This window comes from Ischnura elegans, chromosome 12 (genome assembly GCF_921293095.1).
Source record: "Ischnura elegans chromosome 12, ioIscEleg1.1, whole genome shotgun sequence".
NCBI lineage: Eukaryota > Metazoa > Arthropoda > Insecta > Odonata > Coenagrionidae > Ischnura > Ischnura elegans.
This window is the reverse complement of record NC_060257.1, coordinates 37,302,292-37,324,815: the sequence shown is the minus strand read 5'-3', so window position 1 is coordinate 37,324,815 and position 22,524 is coordinate 37,302,292. Positions and strand designations below refer to the sequence as shown.

Below are 22,524 nucleotides of genomic sequence, written 5' to 3'. Positions count from 1 at the left end.
GAAGAGATAAATGAGGTCGAAGTGAAATCAGACGCCGTGCGTGGCAGTATGTATGATGCGCCTTATATTTTGAGTGGAAAGAACCTTTCTTTTCTTCCATTCTTCATACCTGGACGAGAAAGCATCTCAATTTGTATTGAGGTGGCCGAACAATTTCCAGCTTATTCACGTAGGCTCCAAGATATAGGATTCAGTTGTAAGTATATGAAAAATAATGTGAATATGAATATACCGCTAATTTTCTTACATCTTGTTGACGACATCATTATTTATTGGTCGGTGTTAACCTCATAGCAAATCGAAGTCCCCCAGGTACCCCTACATTGAGGGGAGTTGAAGATTAACCTATATAGCAGTAGAGGCAGTGTTTGCATCGGATAAGGTAGATTACATTCCTGGATGTACATTAGACCGAAAGGGAATGGGTGGTAGACAGGAGACAAGATGACTGGGGATAGAAGTCGGGATGAAAATTGGGCTGGTTTTACATCTGGGACGACCGTAGGGCGCATGTGTACCCTTTTAGTAGTGGGTCACCTTTGTGAGGGTTTGCCATCCGGAATAACTCACATAGGTTTGTTGTTTGTATGACGTAAATTCTAACGGGTTTGACAAAAAGAATGGACGTTGAAATATTATTTTTAACCCTCATATGGATGGAGTTTAGTTACATCGATTGATTTATGGTGTCGCAGCGGTGTTAGTTTTTATTTTGCTAATATCTTTAAAAATTGGGCTTTTATGCATGTTTTATGATTGATAATGCTAGTGAGATATAATTTATTTATTTCGGACCGTAGTTTGCTGGTTTTGATGCATTAGTGTGGAAATTATAGCAACAAAACTTGAACGCTGCATTATTTTCCATTTGTTGCCTTAATGCTCTTTATTTCTGTTCCCTTTGTCAGTTATTTTCAAATTAAAGTATTAAATTCGTGAGTAATCCTTGTTTTTAATACTTTTTCTGTTATTAAGTGCTGGATAAACTCCGCATTTTTATTTGTGCATATTATTATTTTTATGTACTTATCTTAAAAATAAAGAGGAGGACCGAATACAAGTATTATGCGTCCATGTGATATAATTTTGATTCACAGCGTCAACCCATATGCAATTTAATTGTAGTGTTCATAGATAGTTCCTAAGCATCAATAATCGAAAATGTGCGAAAAGAGAAGATTGTTACTGTCGTAATTCACAGGCTTCTGGCGATCATGACAAATGTTACGAATATTCTAAGAGCTTGTATCCGGTGATTTCTAAAAATAAAGTCTGATGGGTTTTGAAATATAAAGAATATGGCATACTCGGCGATGTGTCAAAGAATCTAGCGCCGCTTTGGAGGTGCGGCTAGAGTAGCCGGTATTTTTTCGTACAGCGGAACCCATTCCCTCACTGAGGACGTTTCCTCAGAGATGGACGGGTGAATTTGAGGGGGATGAGTGCAGCAGATGAGGTTTTGCTCCTGGGTACTGAAAATTTCAAAATTATCCATCGGAATGGAAAATTTTTACACCACTTTTAAAACCACGAGCGCCGCTGAGACGCAGCGAATCCATATGACGGTGAAGATTGGGAAATGTTTTTGAGAATAGATTTCAGGGATTGTATTGTAAGGAAGGTAAGTGGTGCAAAGGGAAAGATCGTGAGGTTTGTTACTATTTCAATATTTTAGGGGGCATATGTGCTTGATAATTTTTTTATTCAGGAGGGACTTTGGGTAGCCTCTATGTAGGGGGGAACGGAAAAGGCTGTGGAGGAAGTTTTTCAGGGCATCAGGGTTATTACAAAGGCAGTTACCTCGAGTGGAAAGGGAGTAAGTTAGCGAGCGTAAGGTGAAGGAAGGATGATAACTAATGAAATGATGATATTATTGATTATTTGTGGGTTTTAGATGAACAGAGGTGAGAAATTTTTTTAACACTGGAACATGGAGACGTCAAAATCTGCCGCCTGAGGATGCAAAACAATGAGTTTTTCTGCATGAGAATTTAAGAGGATCAAATATTACGTAATTCATTTACGTACATAATTTTTATTACAACTCTGCAAATTCCTTTACTCATGGCTATTCCTAGCAGTTTGAATACATATAATAATTAAATTGACGACTTTATCAACAGAGATTAATTCATTTCAATTGTAATTATGGGACTGTTGAAGACACATTAATTTTCATTCATCTCGTAACTGTGACAGAATTGCCGTCAAAGTTCCTCATTATCTTTTCGTTTTTATATCTAGCTAAGCATTCATACCAGAAAATTCACACTCGCTTTGGAAAAATGAGAATATGTCGGAGCATGCATTGTTGTATTGCCTGATACAGGAATCACCATACTCGACTCGATGCTCGCCAGTAGTTTTCAACTCGACTCGAGATCAAAAAGTACTACTCGCACATCTCTAGCTTCCATGAATATAGAATTTTCGAATTACATACGAGTACTCGCATATACTTATGTAATTCAAGTAATCAGAGCGCGAAAAAGGTAATATTAAGAATGGTTGGTAGTTCATGGCGATGGAATGTTGCCGATACTGCAAGAGAGAGAATATTCTCTGTTCATTTTATATTAACGGTTGAGCTGGTGTGGCTAAAGTTGGCCCGACAATTGAAGCACTAAAAATCAATTGTAATTATGAATAATGTATTTTAGTTTTCTCGGATCAAAACATTTCTGTAAAATATATATACTGCTCGAAATATAGGAATGCTGCTGTGAAAAAATGGTGAAATGATTCACATGCTGAACGTTGCTATTTAGTTTCAGACACCATTTTCTTGGATAATGTCAGCAAAGAGGCAGTTCCGTGGGACTGCAGCAGAGAAAAAAATCTTACATATTTTGAAGAGAATGGTAAGTGGTATCCCTATTTAGTATAGTTAAACTTAATTGAATTAGCGGCCTTGAAAAATGTTCCATGGGAAAGTTTGGTCAAACTGGAAATGTTATGCTTTGTAATATGATTTATCTTATATATTTAAGGTAAAATATTTTAATATGTTGAATTCTTTTTACATACATGTTTTGCATTAATTCTAACTTTGCTTTCAAAATAAGGCCACTAAGTTAAGAGAGGAATAAGTGCAATAAAAGCTGTCTTAACCACCACCTTCATTTTTATAAATGGTTAAGTACTCATTTTCAAAATAAGAAATTTACATTCCGCCTTTTTTAACGGTCGTACCTTACACAATCCAACCACTACATTCATTTTGGTCATTTAATTGCGTTATGCCCCCAGTTTACACAACTACTTAATAGGTGTACATTCATAAAAAGGAAAAACCTGGAAGCTCTTTGCTGTGCCAGTTCAAACTTTGTTATTAAATGCCTCTCATGAGCATACGAAACACGGGCAGCGCTTTCCAAATGGGGTCTAGTGAGGGAGAAGTAACATATATCGCTCCCTTTGTCGTCGCACTTTCGTAGTATTCTTTTAACAAAACCCAATATATTGATTAACTTGACCAGTTTATTCCCGAAAATGTGTATTCCAAGATAGATCATTATTGACTATTACTTCTAGATATTTTACCGATTCTCTTGTCTCTGAATAGGTACCCCGAATGAAGAATTTTTGTAGTAGGATGTGTTTTCTCTTCTTTAAAGTTATTCAAACGTATTTTTTTCAAATTTAAATCTAGCTGCCACGCCTCGCAACATGCTTGGATTGCAGTTATGCCATTCGTTATTTCATCCCTATCATTACTGCAACGTATTTCACTGCAAACTGCAGCGTCGTCTGAAAAAAGTTGTAGCTATTTACTGTGTGCTATTTCACCAATGTCGTGTATATAAAGAAGGAATAGGAAAATGAAAGTACACTGAGGAACGCCAGAAGTGACTCTTACCTCGTTGGAAACTGCACCGTCTAATACTTCTCTTTATGGGCGTTGCATTGGAAATTTTCTAGCACAAGGTACGTGTTGCTCAATGCTTTTTATGAATATTAGCTGCAAGTAGGGAACAAGTTTTGAGGCTAGTTCTTTATAGACGTGAGGAAGATTTCGTCTGGACCAGGTGATCTATTGGAACTGAGCGATTTAAAAAATGTTCCATTCCGTGAGCACTAATGTGAAGAGCCGATGCCGAGCCGACGCCGACGTTTCGTATGCAGAGGTTGCCAACAGTCTCGGATGAGTCTTAAAAAGGCTCGGTGAACACTCTCTTGAAGTAGGTTTTTAATAAATTGACTTTTTCGCATTTGTTTAACACATCTCCATCATCGTTTATTAGCGAACAGTCAGTATGTCATGTACCTTCAACATCCCTGACTTAAGACCAAAATGCTATTGGGTTATCCCGCATTTTCCCGCACCCAATTTTTCTTGATTTCTAGGAACGAAGAATTATTAATAAAACTGAAATCTTACGGCCTGTAAGATAAAGTAATTGCCTGGATACAGAACATTTGAGTATGTAAGTTTTTACACTTTCCCGGCGAACAACTTGTATAAACTCTTAACGGGATACCGCGCGGGTAAGATTATGTAAGTGCGCCGAGGTTTCGGGTACCGACTCGCTACCCATTGTCACGGCTACTGACAGACAATTTGAATTTGAATTTTCTCTCGACGTGAGAATGGGTACCGAGTCGGTACCCGAAACGTCGGCGCTCTTACGTAATCTTACCCGCGCGGTATCCCGAGAAGAGTTTGTACAGAACTTTTCAGTGTTCGCGTGCAACGAGTAGTAATAGACGGCAGAGTCTTCGACGAGGTGAGAGTAACTTCTGGTTTCCGTCAAGGTAGTGTCATAGACCCAATCTTCTTCCTTCTTTATATAAACGATATTGGTGAAATGGTAGACAGTAAACTTCGATTATTTGCAGTCGATGCTGCAGTTTACAAGAAATCCGTTGCAGTATAGATTGGGATGAGTTAAGAAACGACCTTACTACAGTCCAAGCATGTTGCGATGTGAGGAAATTAATGTTAAATATGGAAAAAATGCGGAGTAATGAATTTCTGAAAAAACCCACCCCGGAACAGAAATATTTCATTTAGGGTACCAAATTTGATACTAAAAACACCGTAAAGATTTAAGAGTTAGACACAATAATATTCTATCGTGGAATATACATATTCGAGAAATAACAGGTCAAGCTAATCGTAAAATGTGTTTTGTTAAAAGAATATTAGGAAAGTGCGACGACAAAGTGAGATAAATTAGCAACATTTCTCTCGCGGGACCCTAATAGAATACGCTGCCAGTGTTTGGGACCCTTACGTAAAAGTCTTAATAACGGAATTAGAACGCGAACAGAGAAGAGCTAACAGGTATGTGAAAGGTCGTGACGATAGTCTTGTTTGTGTAACTGACCTCTTAGATAAACTCGGATGGTAATCTCTGTCAGGCCGTAGATTGAACAATAGACTAAACCTTTTAGATAAATTCAAGAACAGTTTTTTTAACGAAGTTAGCAAAATCTTTCGGACGCCAACGTACCACGGAAGATCAGATCATATAAATAAAATAAGAGCGATAGACTGTAGAACAGACAGACTCAGAATGTATTTTTTTCCACGATATATAAAAGACGAGCGTGATGCGCACGCTCCCAGCGGGCTTCCCCCGCTCTTTTCAATGCAGGTCCACAGAGGGATAGGTGCGTGTCTAATTTTAAAATGTAGAAAAAAAAGGCAGGGTCTTATGTACAAATTTAATTGGAATGTTCATGTACAAATTGAGGACTTCTTAAAAAACACAACATTGGAAGTAATTACACTATCCTCTGTTAATACTTGTTTAGCGTTTTCCTTAATATTTACGAAAATATTTTGAAAAGACAATTAAATATCCTGAAATGAAGGTTTGCTCTGCACCATGGAGCAAGTACGTGACGTCAAGATGGCGGATCGCCTCATCCCCTAAGAGAAATATCAAGGGCCATTTTTTAAAACCAATTTTAGGAAACAATAGCAATATTTAGGAAGTAAGATATGCCGCCGCATGATCTCTGATAAATTCTGTGCAATGTGGTACCTCATTTGTAGAGTTTGGTTGCGTATAAGTTGAGAAAAAGGTATCTATACAGTAGAAATAATATAGAGGATTATAACGGCAGCGATAGAACTCCAGTAGATTAAATGACTTGTAAGGTAGCATACAAACCTATGTAACACTTATTGCATGTTTCTTAATTTTATTTTTATTTCTAACAGCATATGGTTGCATAATTTGTTAGTATGTGTGACGTTTTTTGGACTGTGTGGTGTGCATGTGGTAGTCCAATTGCATGTTATATGCTGGTAATCGATCACCCCCTGCCAAACACTCCAGAGGTGGCTCGCAGAGTATTATGTAGGTGTAGATCCTTTTGCATGCCGCACTCTGGGGACTGTCCACCACTAGCCAAACACCCTCAAGGTGGATAGCATGGAGGTATGCAGATAGAAGAATAAATGAAGTAGTGCAGGTCAGAGATAACTAACATTCGGTAGTTTTACCTGTTCAGGAATATGCGCGTATAATTTTTTATTATGCGTAACATTTTATGACCGTGTGGTGTACATGTTGCGGTTGTCTTTCTTGCTTTATGTTGGTGATTGATCACCCCCTGCCAATCATTCTAGAGGTGGCTCGCAGGGTATTAAGTAGTTGTAAATAGCATGCTTTCATTTATCAATTGCTCCATCGATGAGCGCGCTAGTGGGGATCCTTTTACATGCCTCATGATGGTGATTGGTCACCCCCTGCTAAACACCCGAGAGGCTGCTCGCATGGGGTTATGCAGGTGTAGAAGAATAAATGAAGTAGTGCAGGTCGGTGGAAACTCACACACTGCCAAACACCTTTGATAAACCTCGTCACCAGAATTCTTGAAACACGTGGACAAGCTAAAATTGGAGTGGGGGGGAGAAAAAGGAAAGTGAAAGCTTTTCGCGTTCCCAGTTCCCCTCACAAAATTTCGGAATTACCAATTCAACGGAGGCAATCGGAATGAATTTGATCACTTATCGTCGAATCCTTATTTCTCATCATAGAACCTCGACCAAAAGACGCGTTTAATCGCTCAACGGCAATGAGTATAATAGGTGTATTTGTTTACCTCTAAGTATTGGAATTAGTAAAGTAAAAATGTACTACGACACGTAATTTCAGCAAGGGTAACTTCATGCTGTGACGAACGTCTCCCGAAGACCCGGATCCACAAAACTACCACTAAGTAACTGGCTGGTTTCCTAACACCCCTTGCCACACGGATTTTAGGCGGCTTGAGGGGTATTATGTATATGTATCGAATAACAGCATGCACTTTCCACGTAGCGGGATTTTATCTTGCAGCAAACATTTAGACAAGTTGCCAAAGGACAACTAGCACTCACAATCAGATGAACTTCACTCTGCCACTACAGCACGCCGACTGACCTGCCGTGCTTGCCGACGCAACAATGGCGGCACTACCCCCTCCACTTTTCACGTAGAGAACAAACGGAGGTTACTTTCCATACAGCCCTCGCAGTTCATTCCCGACGACAAAGGGCAATATTTTACACGGTTATGCACAAAATGGCGGATCCTGATCTGATAAATAGAAAGTTATGGCGGTGGTATATCTGGCGGTGGTATATCTTGGGTAAGGACCAAGGTGCGTATAATAGGCTATAACTATTATACGCACCTTGGTAAGGACCATGATCTTGAGCCACAAATATTGCATAAACTATTCTCACTCCCGCAATTCCATTGATTCCCGCCGGCCGCCTCAAATAATGGCGCTCCAGTCGCCATGATGCTAGTAAACCGTAGTAGACCGCAAGAGATACGCTACGCGTCGGATTAAATCGTTCATATATCGTAATATGTTCGTATATAGTTAACATGAGCTTAATTTGTTTAAGTAATTGTATTTTTAAATATATTACAGTTAATATTATATTTATTTATTTATTTCACACACCACCGAAAACAGCACTGTTCAGCCTTTACATCGGGGTTGATAACATTTAACAATCACAAACATCCATGCCCTGGATAAGGGTAACTTACCCAGGAGGGATTCGAACCCGCGACCTTTTTGTTTGGCAGGCGAGGACTTTACCCCGCCGCCACCGAGGCCGGCAAATTGTATTTGTATGCTAAACTTAATATTCAATGAAGAAATAAATAGAACATAGTATTAAGTGGATTTCTTATAATTTCCTTTTATTTTGATATTTGCTTTTGCGTCAATCCTTTTCAGGTGCCATTCTTTCGGAAAATTTTGAAGTGAACCTCTTCATTTGGGATACGTACAACAAGAAAATTTTTCATTTTAAAAAGAATGCGACGGAGGTGCCTGCACACAATACATCATCGATGAACACTGAGCTGACTGTAAGGCTCGCGCAACCAGTCAACGTCGAGGATGTTCGAGTCCTGGTTAAGTGGAGCTTGTGTGAGTGGCCTTACCTTTCAACTCATCAGCGATATCTTCCCTTAGATGAGATGGTGCCTATGGGTTATTTCAGTGCCCTTACAATGGAAAGCATATAGATCAAAAATGAAGTCCAAAATATTCTTGTTCTGCATTGTTATTTTATATTCTCTATTATTTTTCGCTCTATATATTGAGTCTTTATACTAACTCCGAGGAAGGTGGTAGTTGTTGAAGTTTAAGTGAACTGCACACTAGCGACACCACGGAGTGGTAGTGAACTAATGAGAGTTGCTTTTTTAAAACTCTTTTGTTTTCTTTTTGGTACCGCATGTACTATTCAAGACAGAGGCAGTCCTTTTTGTGTTGTGAAGCTATGTACTATTGTTCAGTAGCGAGTCTCTTTTGGGGCTATATTTTGCCTAAACTTTAACAGGCTATGGGCCCAGTATACGTGCCTAACGCGATTAGATTAAAAGTTTATTCGTTTTTTTGTGCAATCGGTAATGATTTGCAGTTAGCTCGCTGTGTGCCGTATTTGACTCGCGTGTGTTTTGTACATCGTTAAAAAAAGGACACGATGGCGACGAGTCCGGAAATTAAGATTGATAAGCTTGTCGGTGCAAACAATTGGGCCAAATGGAAGTGGCAAATGAACATGCACTTTGAGCATTGTGACATGATGCCTATTATAGATGGAACGCGGAAATGTCCGGTAATCGTGGATCCAGACAAAGTAACGGAGGCAGTCCAAATGAGTGTTAGTGCATGGAAACGAGACAACGCGCGCACGGCAGCATTGATTGCCAGTGCTATAAGTCAGCAAGTGGCAGACTTGGTTTTAACGTATACCAATGCGAATATGGGACAAGCTGGTTAGTGTATATGAACAGAGCAGCATCCTGCGATTAAGTATGCTCATGACGGAGTTTTTCAAAATTCAGCGTGATCCGGGAACGGATATAGCATCACACGTCGCGAAGGTGGAAAAGGTATTCGCTGACATGAATACGGAGCTGCGCCGACGAGGATCACACGATATACCAATCGAACGGTCAAATTCTTGCCACAGTGGGGCAGGAAAATCAAGAACTCAGCAATGTTTGGGAGTCTCTTGATGACAATAAGCGGACAACCAACAGTTTGCTAGAAAAATTGTGCACAATTGAAAAGAGGATATAGTAATCGTCGGGAACGATTGATACTGGTGCGTTTGGGGCACATGCGTCAACCTCACAGAATCCATCAGTATTACCCAAGGTAGTGTGCGGTAAACCACCGGGGCCCAGGAGGTCAACGAATGACAAAGGGGACCGCAAATATTTCTATTGTGGTAAGAGTGGGCAACTGAAAAAGAACTGTTGGAAGCTGAAAGCTGATAAAGGTAATGGAGCAGTGATGGATAATTCAAACATGTCCAGTGCTCCAAGTGACAGTGAACGTGGCACTGCGTTTGCAGTGATGGGCGACTCAAGATATGTTGACACTTGGGTGTGTGACTCCGGTGCTTCTCATCATATGACGTCAAATAAGCAGTATTTTACTACTTAATACCGTTTCTTGACCCCAGTAAACGTATCTTTGGCAAGCAAATCGCAGATATGTGCTTATGGCGCAGGTCGTATCAATGTACTAGTGTTGACTCGTGGAAAATGGAGTCATGGTTATTTAGAAAATGTTTGGTACGTGCCGGATTTTGGGAGACATTTATTCTCAGTTAGGAGTGCGACGGAACATGGTATCAATGTATGCATGGGTAGACAAAACGTTACGCTTTGGAAAAATAATCAAATAGTTGCGACAGGTGAGTGGAAAACGGATGCATATATAATGAGCATGCGTGTGATTGTCCCAAGGGTGCCTGCTGAGGTTAATACGGCAACAGCATCTGAAATACTTCAGCTTTGGCATGAGAGATTAGGGCATCAGAATAGGTCATGTTCGGAGGGTACTCGAGCGAATCAACATCCATGTAGGTGTTAAAGAAACAGGAGATTTCTGTGATGGATGTCTCCTGGGAAAGGCCCATCGTAAGCCTTTTAAACCTTGCTTGAATAGACCTCAGGTCCCTCAGGTCGTTGGTGAGCAAATAAATGCCGATGTAAACGGACCAATGTCAGCGGAGACTTTCCGTGGTGATAGATATTTTGTTTGTTTTAAGGGCGATTTCAGTAAGTATCGTCGGATATATTTTATTAAACAGAAGAGCGAAGTGGCAAGGTTTCCTAAATGAAGGCTAGCTTTCCTAAATGAAGCTTTTACAGCTGGACATACTGTGAAAACATTCTGATGCGATGGCGGGAAAGAGTTCAACTGTGAAGAAATTCGTCGGGTACTGTGTGATCGAGGGATTACTTTGGCGTTGTCTGCTCCCTACGCACCCGAACAAAACGGACTGGCAGAACGAGAAAATCGCACAATAGGGTAGTTTCCTTCATCAAAGAAAACGAAAGGCATTGATTGCGATTCGTTACCCACCATTAGTGTATTCGTAATACACAAATTATTTGGTTTTTGAAATACCGGTTCAGACGAATGGCAAGGGTCAAATTTTATCCTCATTTGAAAAAGGCCAGATTGGCGCCCATGCGATTCCACTCCGCATGACGTCACAGGGACCTAGTTTCTACACGAGAGGATAGGAGTTATACATCGTCTGAGGTTACCAATGCATGCATGAGGCACAGAGCTCAGGGAAACATGTCTTAATAATCACCTATTAAAACTGGCTAAGTTCGGAAAGTTTTCTTCGTTTGATAAGGTGTTAATAAACCTTTTTTAAGCCAAGCGCTACCATTCAGCAAGGTACTCAGCTATCCGCTAGCATCCTGCGACGTATCAGCGCTCAGAGCCTCGATCTAGGTCACCTCACCGGGCGGGAGGGGGAACCAGAAATACGACGTGCGGAGATATTTCCCGGCATTCATACTTAAGCGTCGCATTTTCGCGCGCTTGAAATTTTTCACTTTTCATTTAATCGCGAAAAATAGATGTTGTCATTTAAAAATCTAAAAGCGTGAAATACGTACTCCAGGAGTAATAATCTTTCGATTAAAGCAAGAAAAAAATAATAGGAAACCACCCTATTGTGGAACTAGCACGGTCAATGTTGTCAGTTGAGAAATTACCCAAGTGTATGTGGGGGCCTGCCTGTGAGACTGCGGTTTATTTATTGAATCGTACAGGGAAATCGTCAAATATTGACAAGCCTCCTTTGGCATTGTGGGATAGGCGAGAGATGAAAGACTTAAATCATCTTCGAGTTTTTGGCACGGATTGTTATGTGCATATCCCAAAACAGTTCCGAAAGAAATTTGACAACAAGAGTATATTCGGGCGAATGGTTGGTTATCTGAATGAGAAGGATGGGTACCAGGTTTACGTGCCATCCCTCAAGAAGATTATTAATTCACACGATGTTTATTTTAAGCCAGAGTGCATCTGTACAGACTCATCTGTGGGCACAAGTTCAAACAGGTTGGTCTTAAATGAAGAAATTGCTCGTCAACATCAGACAGATGTCGAGATGTCTGAACTTGAGGATGAGTCCGAGGAAGCGCCTGAGGAGCCACCAATGGAGAAACGACTATCGAAGCGTACGATCAAGAAGCCACAGTGGATGAATTCCTGAGAATATATATGTTATGTAGCATATTCTTCAAATGCCAGTGATGGAGATCCAGAATCCTATAGAGAAGCTATGAGTAGTCCTCAAAAGGCAAACTGGTGTAAGGCTATGGAAGAAGAAATGGATGTCTTAAAGGAAAATGATACTTGGGAGTTGGTCGATCGTCGGGCAAGTATGAAAGTGATAGGTAACCGCTGGGTTTTTTTGTAAAAAATTGAGTGCAGACGGAGGTGTGCAACGATACAAAGCTCGACTTGTTGCCTAAGGATATTCTCAACAGGAAGGAATTGATTATTACGATACATTTAGTCCGGTGTCACGGTAAAGTGCTGTGCGAACCGTTCTTGCAATGACAGCCATCGAAGGTTTGGAGCTGTGGAAATTTGATGTAAAAACAGCTTTTTTGTATGGCACACTTCAGGAGGAAGTATTTATGGCTCAGCCAGAGGGTTTTGATGATGGAAGTGGAAAAGTGTGTAGACTCAAGCGAAGTCTATATGGTCTTAAACAAGCTCCAAGGTGTTGGACTATGCGGTTTGTGAATTTTATGAAGGAGCAAGGACTTAGAGCAAGCTCAGCTGATCCGTGTTTATTTGTGCGTCGTAGTAACGGCAGAAAATTGATAGTAATGATTTATGTTGATGATGGGTTGGTCGTGGGTAATGATATAGATGATATTAAAACATTCATTTACCAAATGGAACTTAATTTTAAGATTACCACTGGCAATCCCGACAACTACCTAGGCTTGCAGATAGAACGAAGTTCGGATGGGATCTTTGTGAGTCAAAGTTCCTACACAAAAAGGATCCTAAAACGTTTTAGTATGGATGAGGCAAATATGGTGGCAACACCCTGTGATGTTAGTGGTGATAATGCTGAGGAACCGGTTGCAGACAATGTGCCTTGTCGGGAAGCAATAGGAGTGTCAAGCGAATCCTTAAGTATCTTCGGGGAACTGTCAATCATGGTCTGCTGTACCGTGATGATGGCCAGGGTTCCTTGGAAGCATATAGCGATGCTGACTTTGCGTGTGACATCAAAACTCGGAGGTCAACGAGTGGAATTGTGGCAGTTCTTGCTGGAGCAGCTGTCGCTTGGTCCAGTCCCGGCGTTTTGTGGCCCTGTCAACTACAGAAGCAGAGTTCGTCGCAGCCAGCGAGGGTAGTAAAGAATAGGGAAATTGCATACTTTTTATAGACAGTATGCTGATATACTACAGTAAAGACTTAGTACCGCAATATACTTTTTCCGCTTAAAATTCAGTTTATACACTAGAAAATGACTCCCAAAAGTCTCCCGAGTTTCGCTGGCTAAAAAATACCGCCCCCACTAATCTTACGCCGTGACGTCATAATTCAGTAGGAGTCCAAGATCCAAGCTCAGTAACGTCGTAGCTGCAGGTTTGGAAGAGCCACGTTGCGTTTAAAGGAGAACATGGCTGAAATAAGGAAAAATTACAAGTGGTGCATTGTTCCTCTGTGCAATAACACCCCAGAAAAAAATTTTCGTCTGCATTCCCACGGAGGAAATTAGAAGAAAAGCCTCGATGCATGCCGTCTGTCGGGATGAGCGTTACGGAAAAGTAAGGGGCTTATAAAAATAGAGGCTAAAATAAACGGAATGATAAACCCGTGTTCTATGTGAGCGAAGATAACTTTAATATAAATAATATTTTCATATTTCATCGACTGCATAACTTGAAACTGAGATTTTTCGATAATTCGGCCGCCGTAGAATAAAAATTCAACTTCTCAACAAAAATCGAGATAGGTGTTTCTCGATGGTTACGATGGACTCAAATTATTTACGGCACTTGTTCAATTTCAGTTACGGAAGGACATAAAAAATTCCATGATGTTTAAAATCAAGGGAGGAAATATGAAAATATAGAGCAACGTTGATCCTCATGCATTCGAGTGCCAGCCAAGAAGACAGCGTTTTCTTCTACTGTCGGCGTCAAAATGATGTGCCGCTGTACTTTGCAAATTTATATCCTGGCTTCACTGCATGCTATAATAATGAACTACACGTCATTTTAAAGGAAATTTTATCCTAAATTCTGATTTATTTTATTACAAAAAAAATGAAAAATGTAGACACGGCCAGTGCAATAAATGACTCCGCGCACCGCAAAATTTGCATTAATGTTTAAATGTGTAGACAAAAATTCTCCACATATGTGTTTCATAGTTATAAATAAATCTATTTTTCCGTGCGGATAAAGAAAGTGCTGCTTCTTTACTTTATTATTACCTTCACCACCTCTAGCGCCGCATGTGATGCTAAGCTGATATCTTTTAGGATCCACTTTCTACTTTTCCTTCCCTTTCACTACCGGATTTAAAATTGTCCTCAAGAAATCCTCTGGCCAAGACCACACCCCATAGATATTACGGGGTAGATCGTAAAACATTTTCCTACCACACTTCCCTATCTTATTTTGATACTCACACAGGATATTGCCCCCCGCTTTCCTTAACTACACATCCTGAATGACTCACTCAATTTCCGTGTGCAAGACGTTTAGACCGATATTATCCTTGTCAACTGCACAGTTTACATCTATCTATAAACTTTTCAAATCGTTCGCATAGAGTACCGTTAGTATATGATAAAATATTGTTAAAGCACAGAGGTCAATTAATAGAAATTTGCACTATACATGAGTCGGAAAAAATTTGATCGTACGCACATAAGCATCGGTGATTGCATATTAACTATTTATTTTCTCTATTTTGCTGCCGTACAGCCTTTTATCTGACTAATGCATATCAAGTTACAATTCATTTAAAGATAATGAAATAAATTTAACCATAAAATATAACCTGAATATTTTGGTAGACATAAGATTCAAGTTTGAAAAAAAGACTCATTCCATAACACTCAAAAGTTGAAATTGTTGCCTGAAATTCATTAATTTTTTTCCAGTCTCAACAAAGTCAACTACTTTTAATGAATTATTTTTCTATCCGCAGATTTCACTAACATCACTATTGGCCGATCACCCAATCTCTGCACATTCAAACCGAATAGCTATAAATGGAAGTGGAATTATCGCTTAAGGGCTCCAACCATTAATATTAAATGTAAGGAAGCTATTTCAATTAATGATAGCAATCTGCATTTACATTTTACGCCAAGGACGCCAATCTGGGATTTTCCAATGGATAGAATTGAACTGAAACTGGACAATGGTAAGCCGTACTTGTTGGTATAGGAAATTGGTTTCAAAGGTATCTGGCTTGGTCTGGGCACGGACATAATGGAGTGGACACTTAAGGGAACATTTGTCCTCCTTATTTTAGCCCCCAGAACGATCGTCCGCTAGATGGCAACATCAACAGTCGCTTTTGGAATCCAATGCACACACAGTGAATTTATCGAGAAAAGATATTTTTCCAAGTTATTTTCTATATTCACCGGTGAAACGAATACCCCATACATCTTTATTATATGCCTTGTAATTGCAGTCATTTGAACGATGACTTCCACACCATAGTTATTTCCCAACTTTCGATTCCCGGATGGATAATTCGAACACCCTTGAGCATTTTTTGAAGGTTGTAGGCATGAGGAATATTTAACGGGCTGTTATGATCACTAAATGATGGTACTAGGAAATGGTCATAAATCATGTAACTGCAGAATAAAAATGAATTTTATGGCGATATTTACGCATCTACTTGAACCTAAAGCTGACCTATTAGCTCGCCAATACTCAACTAATCATATAGCGACACAGAGAAAAACATTGAATTTAATGAAGCCAGCATGAAATTTGGTACGGTTTTTTGGTGGGCAAAATTATGCGACTTACCACAAAGAACCCTCATCCCCTACTTATTGAGAAAGGAAATGATATGAGTGGGGAGAAAATAATTACTATCTGCAATTACACCAAATGCCTGAGCATTTCAGTAAGATAGTTGTCCTGATGTTTTCGATAGATTTGAAGACTCTAATGATAAAAAATTTTCGTTACAGCTGAAGATATTTCCTCCTGAGAGAAATTTTTACGGAGTCAATATTACTAAAATTAATTTGTATTTTTTAGAAACTTTGTATTTTGTACTACTTGAGGGAGAAGCTAAGGGGTGGAGGAGTAATGTTCATTCTAAAGAAAAGCATACCCACAACGGTGATTGATTTGGAGTCAAATGAATGTGAATCCTTAATTGAAAATAAAAATGATTCCGCCAATATTTTACTAATATGCATTTATAGACCACCACATACAAACAAAAAAGATTTTCTTATTAGTCTAGAATCTTTTCATCGAGGCAGACAAAACAATTTGGATTGATTTAATTTTGATTGGTATTTTAACTCAAATTTAAAATCAACGAAAGACACTGTGGTGGATATTTACAAAAATTTACTTGCAACCCATGCACTCACAACTTGCATCACTAAAAGAAGGAGTCAAAAAACATGAAGTGATGTTATCATTCCTAGATCACATAAATGTCAAAGTCTTCCAATTCAAAATTAATGGCTTCATAGGAAAAACAAAAATATCTGATCACTTTCCTGCTGGTGTTTTCTTGCATACAAACAAGGACACACCTGGTGGTAATGATAATATGCAATCCTCACACCTTTGTAGCCGGAGAGTAAAACATTTGATGAATAAAATATACTGGACGACACTGATTACACTTACTTATCCTGACTGCATCTATCAACTACGAAGCGAAAATTTAAACCATGTTTACTCATTATCTAAAGTGAGGCAGAGGAAAAATAATGGTAATGAAACGCACAAGCTTCCTTGGATAAATGATTCCATTTATTTAGAAATACAGAGAAGAAACACTTTATTCAAAAGATTTAAATCCAATCCAACAAAAAAATTTCACCAAAGTAACTATAGAATTCAAAGAAATTAGGTGACATCCTTGATAAGCCGGTCCAAAATCTCTTACATCAACACAAATCTTACAAGAAACGAAAATGGCATCAGGAAAATCTGGCAATCAATTAATAACTTTAGGTGGGGTCTCCAGGATAACAGGCAATTATATGCAAATAAAAACTATTTGTAAGGTTAGTAATTTAAAAAGTGTATGCGAGGTTTTTGCATCGCAATTCACCAATGACATAAAAGAGAAATTGCCTCATTGCTCACGATCTGTCCTTAATCCTAGTACAAGAAGAAGTATCCCATTCACCTTCTTACTAATGCCTGCAACTCCAGTCGATATTCAAAATATTTTACATCACTTAATAAATAAATCTCTAGGAACTGATAAGATGAGAACGATGTATCTTAGTTGTTAATACGAAATTTTTTCTGCAATATCCCACTGGATTAATCTGCTCAGGAAAAGGGCATCTACCGATAATTCAAAATCTACTTTCCGGCTACTAAATAACATGCAGATCCAAAAATAAATTCATGTAATTAACAATATAATCCATATAAGTTATTAGCCCCGCGATGACTTTCAGATTTCTCCTCCGTAAGAGGTAGTTGGGATATTGTCAATGGAGACCGTTAACCTAGGTCAGCAAGAGAACTCGAAATAACGTTAAATTAATTTTTAGTGCATTCGAAAACGCACTTAGTCTCGCGGACACGTTCTGGTTATATGTGGGTAATGTTTTACGGCCTCAGACAAACGTGGCCGTATTTCTTATCTAACATTGCTTTGCACAAGGGCAATTAACACAGTGTATGTTCATGTTCATACATTTCCTTTTTTAATTTCCTTCCTTTCCCATCAATTTCAGGTACATTGCAATGGGTTGAAAATGAGGAAATTTTCATGGAAGAAGAGAATCTATCACCTGTTTCCATCAATGATTTTGTAATGAATGGAACGAGATTCCCTACAGCCAAAAATGCGATAAATCTTCGTATAGACGTTCGGATAAATCCACAAGTAAAAGGCATTAGAATGATGTTCCTAAATACACTCGGTAAGGCTCAATGCAATTTTAGAAACATTTAGTATAATTCTTATTTCTGATGACTAAGCATGGATAATACATTTTTCAATAATATCCTACTTTAAGACTACTCAAAATATAGTGATAATTCCATATCCAGCAATATTCTGTTTTAGAAATAATTTAGTAGAGAGAGCGCGAATGTATTTGTATGACATTGCCAACGGTTTTACGGAAACCTATAGCGGTTTTACGGAAAAAATGCATTTTTCAAAATCCATTTATGAACAAAAACTGTTGATACAATTGAATTTATAAATTTTAAGTGATATAAGAATTAAAGAAAAATTCGAATTACTGAACACTGATAAGTCGGTGGCCTAAGTATTTTATTTTCTTCAGAAACTCGTGGTAATTACTTTGCTTGAAAGTTGCGAGGCATACAAAAATTACGTTCATCTATTAACGTTCGCTCGTCTGCTCCTTGTGCTTTTGGCTCGTACAAAACATGTTTGTGGTTTCGATTGGCCGTTATCTTACTTATCTGCTTTCGTATGCTATTTGATGAATATTCATCTGCTTTCATTCAACCATTTATTTTAGGAATATCCTACATAGCTTTCAACCATAGCTTGAAATATTACATATTTTAAGGTATAGCAACTGCCTGACCTTTTTACGTGATCTGTAAAATGAAATTTAGGGGAAAGTGGGGCAAAGCTGACCGGTTAACCTTTTTTCATTTTAAACTTGATCATTCTGTTGCTAATATTCTTTTAAATGTGGTTAATAGTAACATTTATACACATAGGGTGTAGAATATTAATGTAAATGCATTTTATTATAGTGATTACATATATTTATGATTTTTTTTCAAACATTGACAAAATGACGATTTTGCCCCATACGTGGGACAAAAGAGACACCCATTGAATTTGCATTTACAAAACCTTTACTGTACAATTTTGAAAGATTTATTTTACAAACACTCTTTTAACACGTGTGTGATATTGCTGAACATGAAATAGTAAATTAACAATATGTGAGGTTGGATATGAACTAACGTACACATAAATCACAAATTACATCGTCATGTTCTTCTTCACAATTTGAACACTCCTCGTGAGCCCACCCTTCGCAGTTCAAACATTGTATTCAACCCTCTTTATTCTTGGAACCGAAATACAACTCATTGCAAAATTTGCATGCCTCCTCGTCTCCTTCGTCACAATCATCCCTATCTTAAAGAGAATCCAACCTCTGTCGGTCCTGCCCCACTCTCCGATGACGGTTTTGTCCCTCGACACACAGCATCAGAAATATGTCAATACAGGCATATCCATAATCAACTGCTCGGCTACACGGGCTTAAAACACAACTAAAAACACTAAATTATCATATTAACTTACCGTAAGTAAATCAGATCGGCATTATAGCTGCCAGGTCTAAAACAAACGTAATAAAAATCATTAAGAAAACTGTATTAAATTTGAAAAATTCACAGAGACTAAACGGCGGCCACTATGCAAACGAAAACAAGCTCGATCTGCTGGTAATGGCAGCCACTTCACCTAGCATATAATGTTGCTGCTTGAAAGCAACAACTACCGGGTGATTTTAAAGGGGTCGGTTTGACCCGCCCAGTCGGTTTTGCTCCACTCTCCCCTATGTATCTAGATATTCATAGGAATTTGCAAAATAAATATCGCGGTCGCCATTTCGTAGTAATAAACACCGAGAACGGATTACAGAATTCAAAAGATAAAAATGACAATTTTATGCTTAGGAAAGGTTTAAAAGAGCTCGACAATTAACAAATAATACGTTTTCAGCGTTTCATTTGAACCTTTTGAGCGTTATTATTAACACATGCGCTAACACCCCTACGCAAAAGCCATACGCCATGACGCCTCTATTCGGCCCCCTTGAAGAAATCTCTGTTTATTTATGAAAAACGATTAGGGTAGGCCATGTTTGGATGAGTTCCTCTGCAGCAATATAATGATAATAATTTATATATCTACTGAAATGATTACGATCATAGGAATTGACGTAAACCTCATGTACCTACCTTTAATATGATATAAATATAATCATACATATTTTTACAATTATTGAGTTGTCATTTTGAAAATTTAATGCAACAAAGTTCATTCCTAAAATATATATTTGCATGCTGGTACTAACTTCTTAATGATCATCACCAGTGTAATCCATCTTATGGGTTAAATACAGCTGAAACATTCGATCTCTATTTCCCTTCGATGTTCGCTGTCGATGCGGCCATTTCACTCGCTTCGGCTTTACTATGTCTACACTATACACTTATGAATTGCGCTTAACGCTCTCATATGTTAAGGGCTGATAGCGTGCCCAAGCATCATTAAGTGCTACATTCAACTCATCGATTAGAATACCATATTTATATTCCATTGTTTCTATTTTGGGTTTCTGAAACTGTGGCGTTATTCAATGGCATGACAAATTGACCTAGAATAAAAAAATAAACGTTGAGGTATTTTCAGCGTAGGCGACTATGGTTATTTAAAGCACGTGAGTTGTATTTTGCAATCTCTTTCGCAGACATGAAGCTGGGCGAGGAGAGGCTCTCCATTAATGAAGTGCTGAAGGCGGAGAAAAGAAAGGGGTTACGCATCATGTACGCCGTCGCCCCTCCCGTTCCGTCGCCTTCTACACGGCGGTCGGAGATCAACATGACCATCAGTACATCTCACTGGTTCATTGAAAAGATATCAGTGACCCAAGATCCATCAGGAGGTAAGGAAACACTCATAGAGGCCATTTGCTATAGGAGGCCTCGCTTTTCTCCTCTTCCGCGATTTCAATGATTCCCGCCGTTAGCCACAAAATTCTGGCCCTCCAGTCGATAGTATGCACGTCAATATACTTATTAACTCTCAAAAGGCACTCTAGTGGGCGAAATTAATAATTTATTTCTAAAATTCCAGCTATCTACGTACATATTACCTTCAACAGACGATTAAATTCGACGTCTAGTGCATCTCTTTCGGGCTATTACGTATATTGACAAGCACTCTAGCGACTAGAGCGCCACTATTTACGGCGACCGTTGGGAATCAATCGAATCACCGAAGTGAATAATACTGCGGCAATAAGTCATATAAACTCTTGGGGTATTTCGTTGCGTGTTTTCTAAAGTCATGAACGGGAACGAACCAGCCTGTTAAGGCCCCTGAATCAAACTGAATATAACATTTAGTGGAATTATTTTCAATTATAATGCGGCCGATTTTATATATGTTTTTCGTTCGTTATCTTTTACCAAAGGCTCTCGCGTAAATTTATGTTAGCATATCCCCTTTTTGGGCCTTTAAGTAATTAATGATCATTCATTTGATGTAACCGCGTGTCTCATTCTTGGAATTTGTTTGTACACTAGATCTTTCTGTTAATAAACCTATTTCATTTCAACCGACGAAACAACAATCGACACAGAAGGCAGTCACGTCCCAGTAATATTTTCAAAAGAAAATGCATAGAGGATACATTTGGAGCAATAAAAGTCCATCCACAATCTCCAACTAACGCGAATATAACGAACGCCGTTGACCCCACAGAGCAGTTGTATGACTACTTCTTACATTAAAAATTCCCATGATAGATTATATTTTATACATTAATGCGAGAAACCAAAAAAACCGTTTGCTGCTCACTTATGCGTTTACAAAAATATGATATAAACATGTTGAAAATTAAATATTATTATTATCTCTGTAAACTCCATCGTAATCATTGTTCCTTACTTCCCACCTGCACCACAAACATAACCATAATTCTTGAAATAAAGGTTAAGGCTTACGAGGACTATCTAATCTAGTTACTTAGCTGGAATGTGTTCTTGTTTCCTGAAATTTTGCTTGTTAACAAATTGTGCGTTCATCTTGAAGTTTTTCATCTAGATATTAGGAGACCCAGGTACACAAAAATATGCATTTAAAACAAAAAATTAACTGTAAAAAAATTTCAAAAATGATGTAAAGCAAGCAATATAGATTGTCTTCTCCAGGTACTCAATATCGAAATCACTATACAATGACTTTTTTTCCCGTAGCTGAAAAGGACATCTGGATCGCCTGTGGAGTGATAATTCCCCTCATAGCAGTGATAGTCGTGGTGATCTGGAAATGCAGACGTACCACTCGTGTCCTAGGACCCTCAGGCACTCAGACGACATGCAATCGAAGAGTGGACACCGGTGACGCAGGCACGAAGGACGCATTCGCTACGAAAGCACCTCAACGAGAAGTGAGCCATGAAATGGTTGAGCTGGAAACAAATGGAATCGATAAATCAACCAATAACGAAGGCATTTTGGAAAACTGGGCGAGTGCGAACGCTAAGGCTCACTCAGAATTTAGCTTGTATGCATCTATCAGCCGTAAAACTGTTCCGTTATATCACGAAAGCAGTTACGAAGAAGATAACATAATTTACGGTGAATTCTAGATTTAATTTAATTTAGAAAAACTTTTCAATGCCTATTCTACTGGATTCTCATTGGATATTCGTGCAAAACTAGAATGAATCTTCCTATATTAAAGCTTAATGAGGCCGCTGTTAGTCTATTGAAAATAAAAGCAAGATTTATCTTA

The 22,524-nt window shown here is 38.7% G+C and overlaps 1 protein-coding gene across 1 annotated transcript; it reads left to right on the top strand.

Moving 5' to 3' along the window:
* LOC124169263 lies at window positions 1–22,524 on the top strand. Its single transcript, XM_046547820.1, has 7 exons — window positions 1–196; window positions 2,769–2,861; window positions 8,194–8,388; window positions 14,974–15,192; window positions 17,732–17,920; window positions 20,474–20,668; window positions 21,984–22,524. The coding sequence occupies exons 1-7, from the start codon at window positions 49–51 to the stop codon at window positions 22,376–22,378; spliced, it is 1,434 nt and encodes a 477-aa protein (XP_046403776.1). The 5' UTR covers window positions 1–48; the 3' UTR covers window positions 22,379–22,524.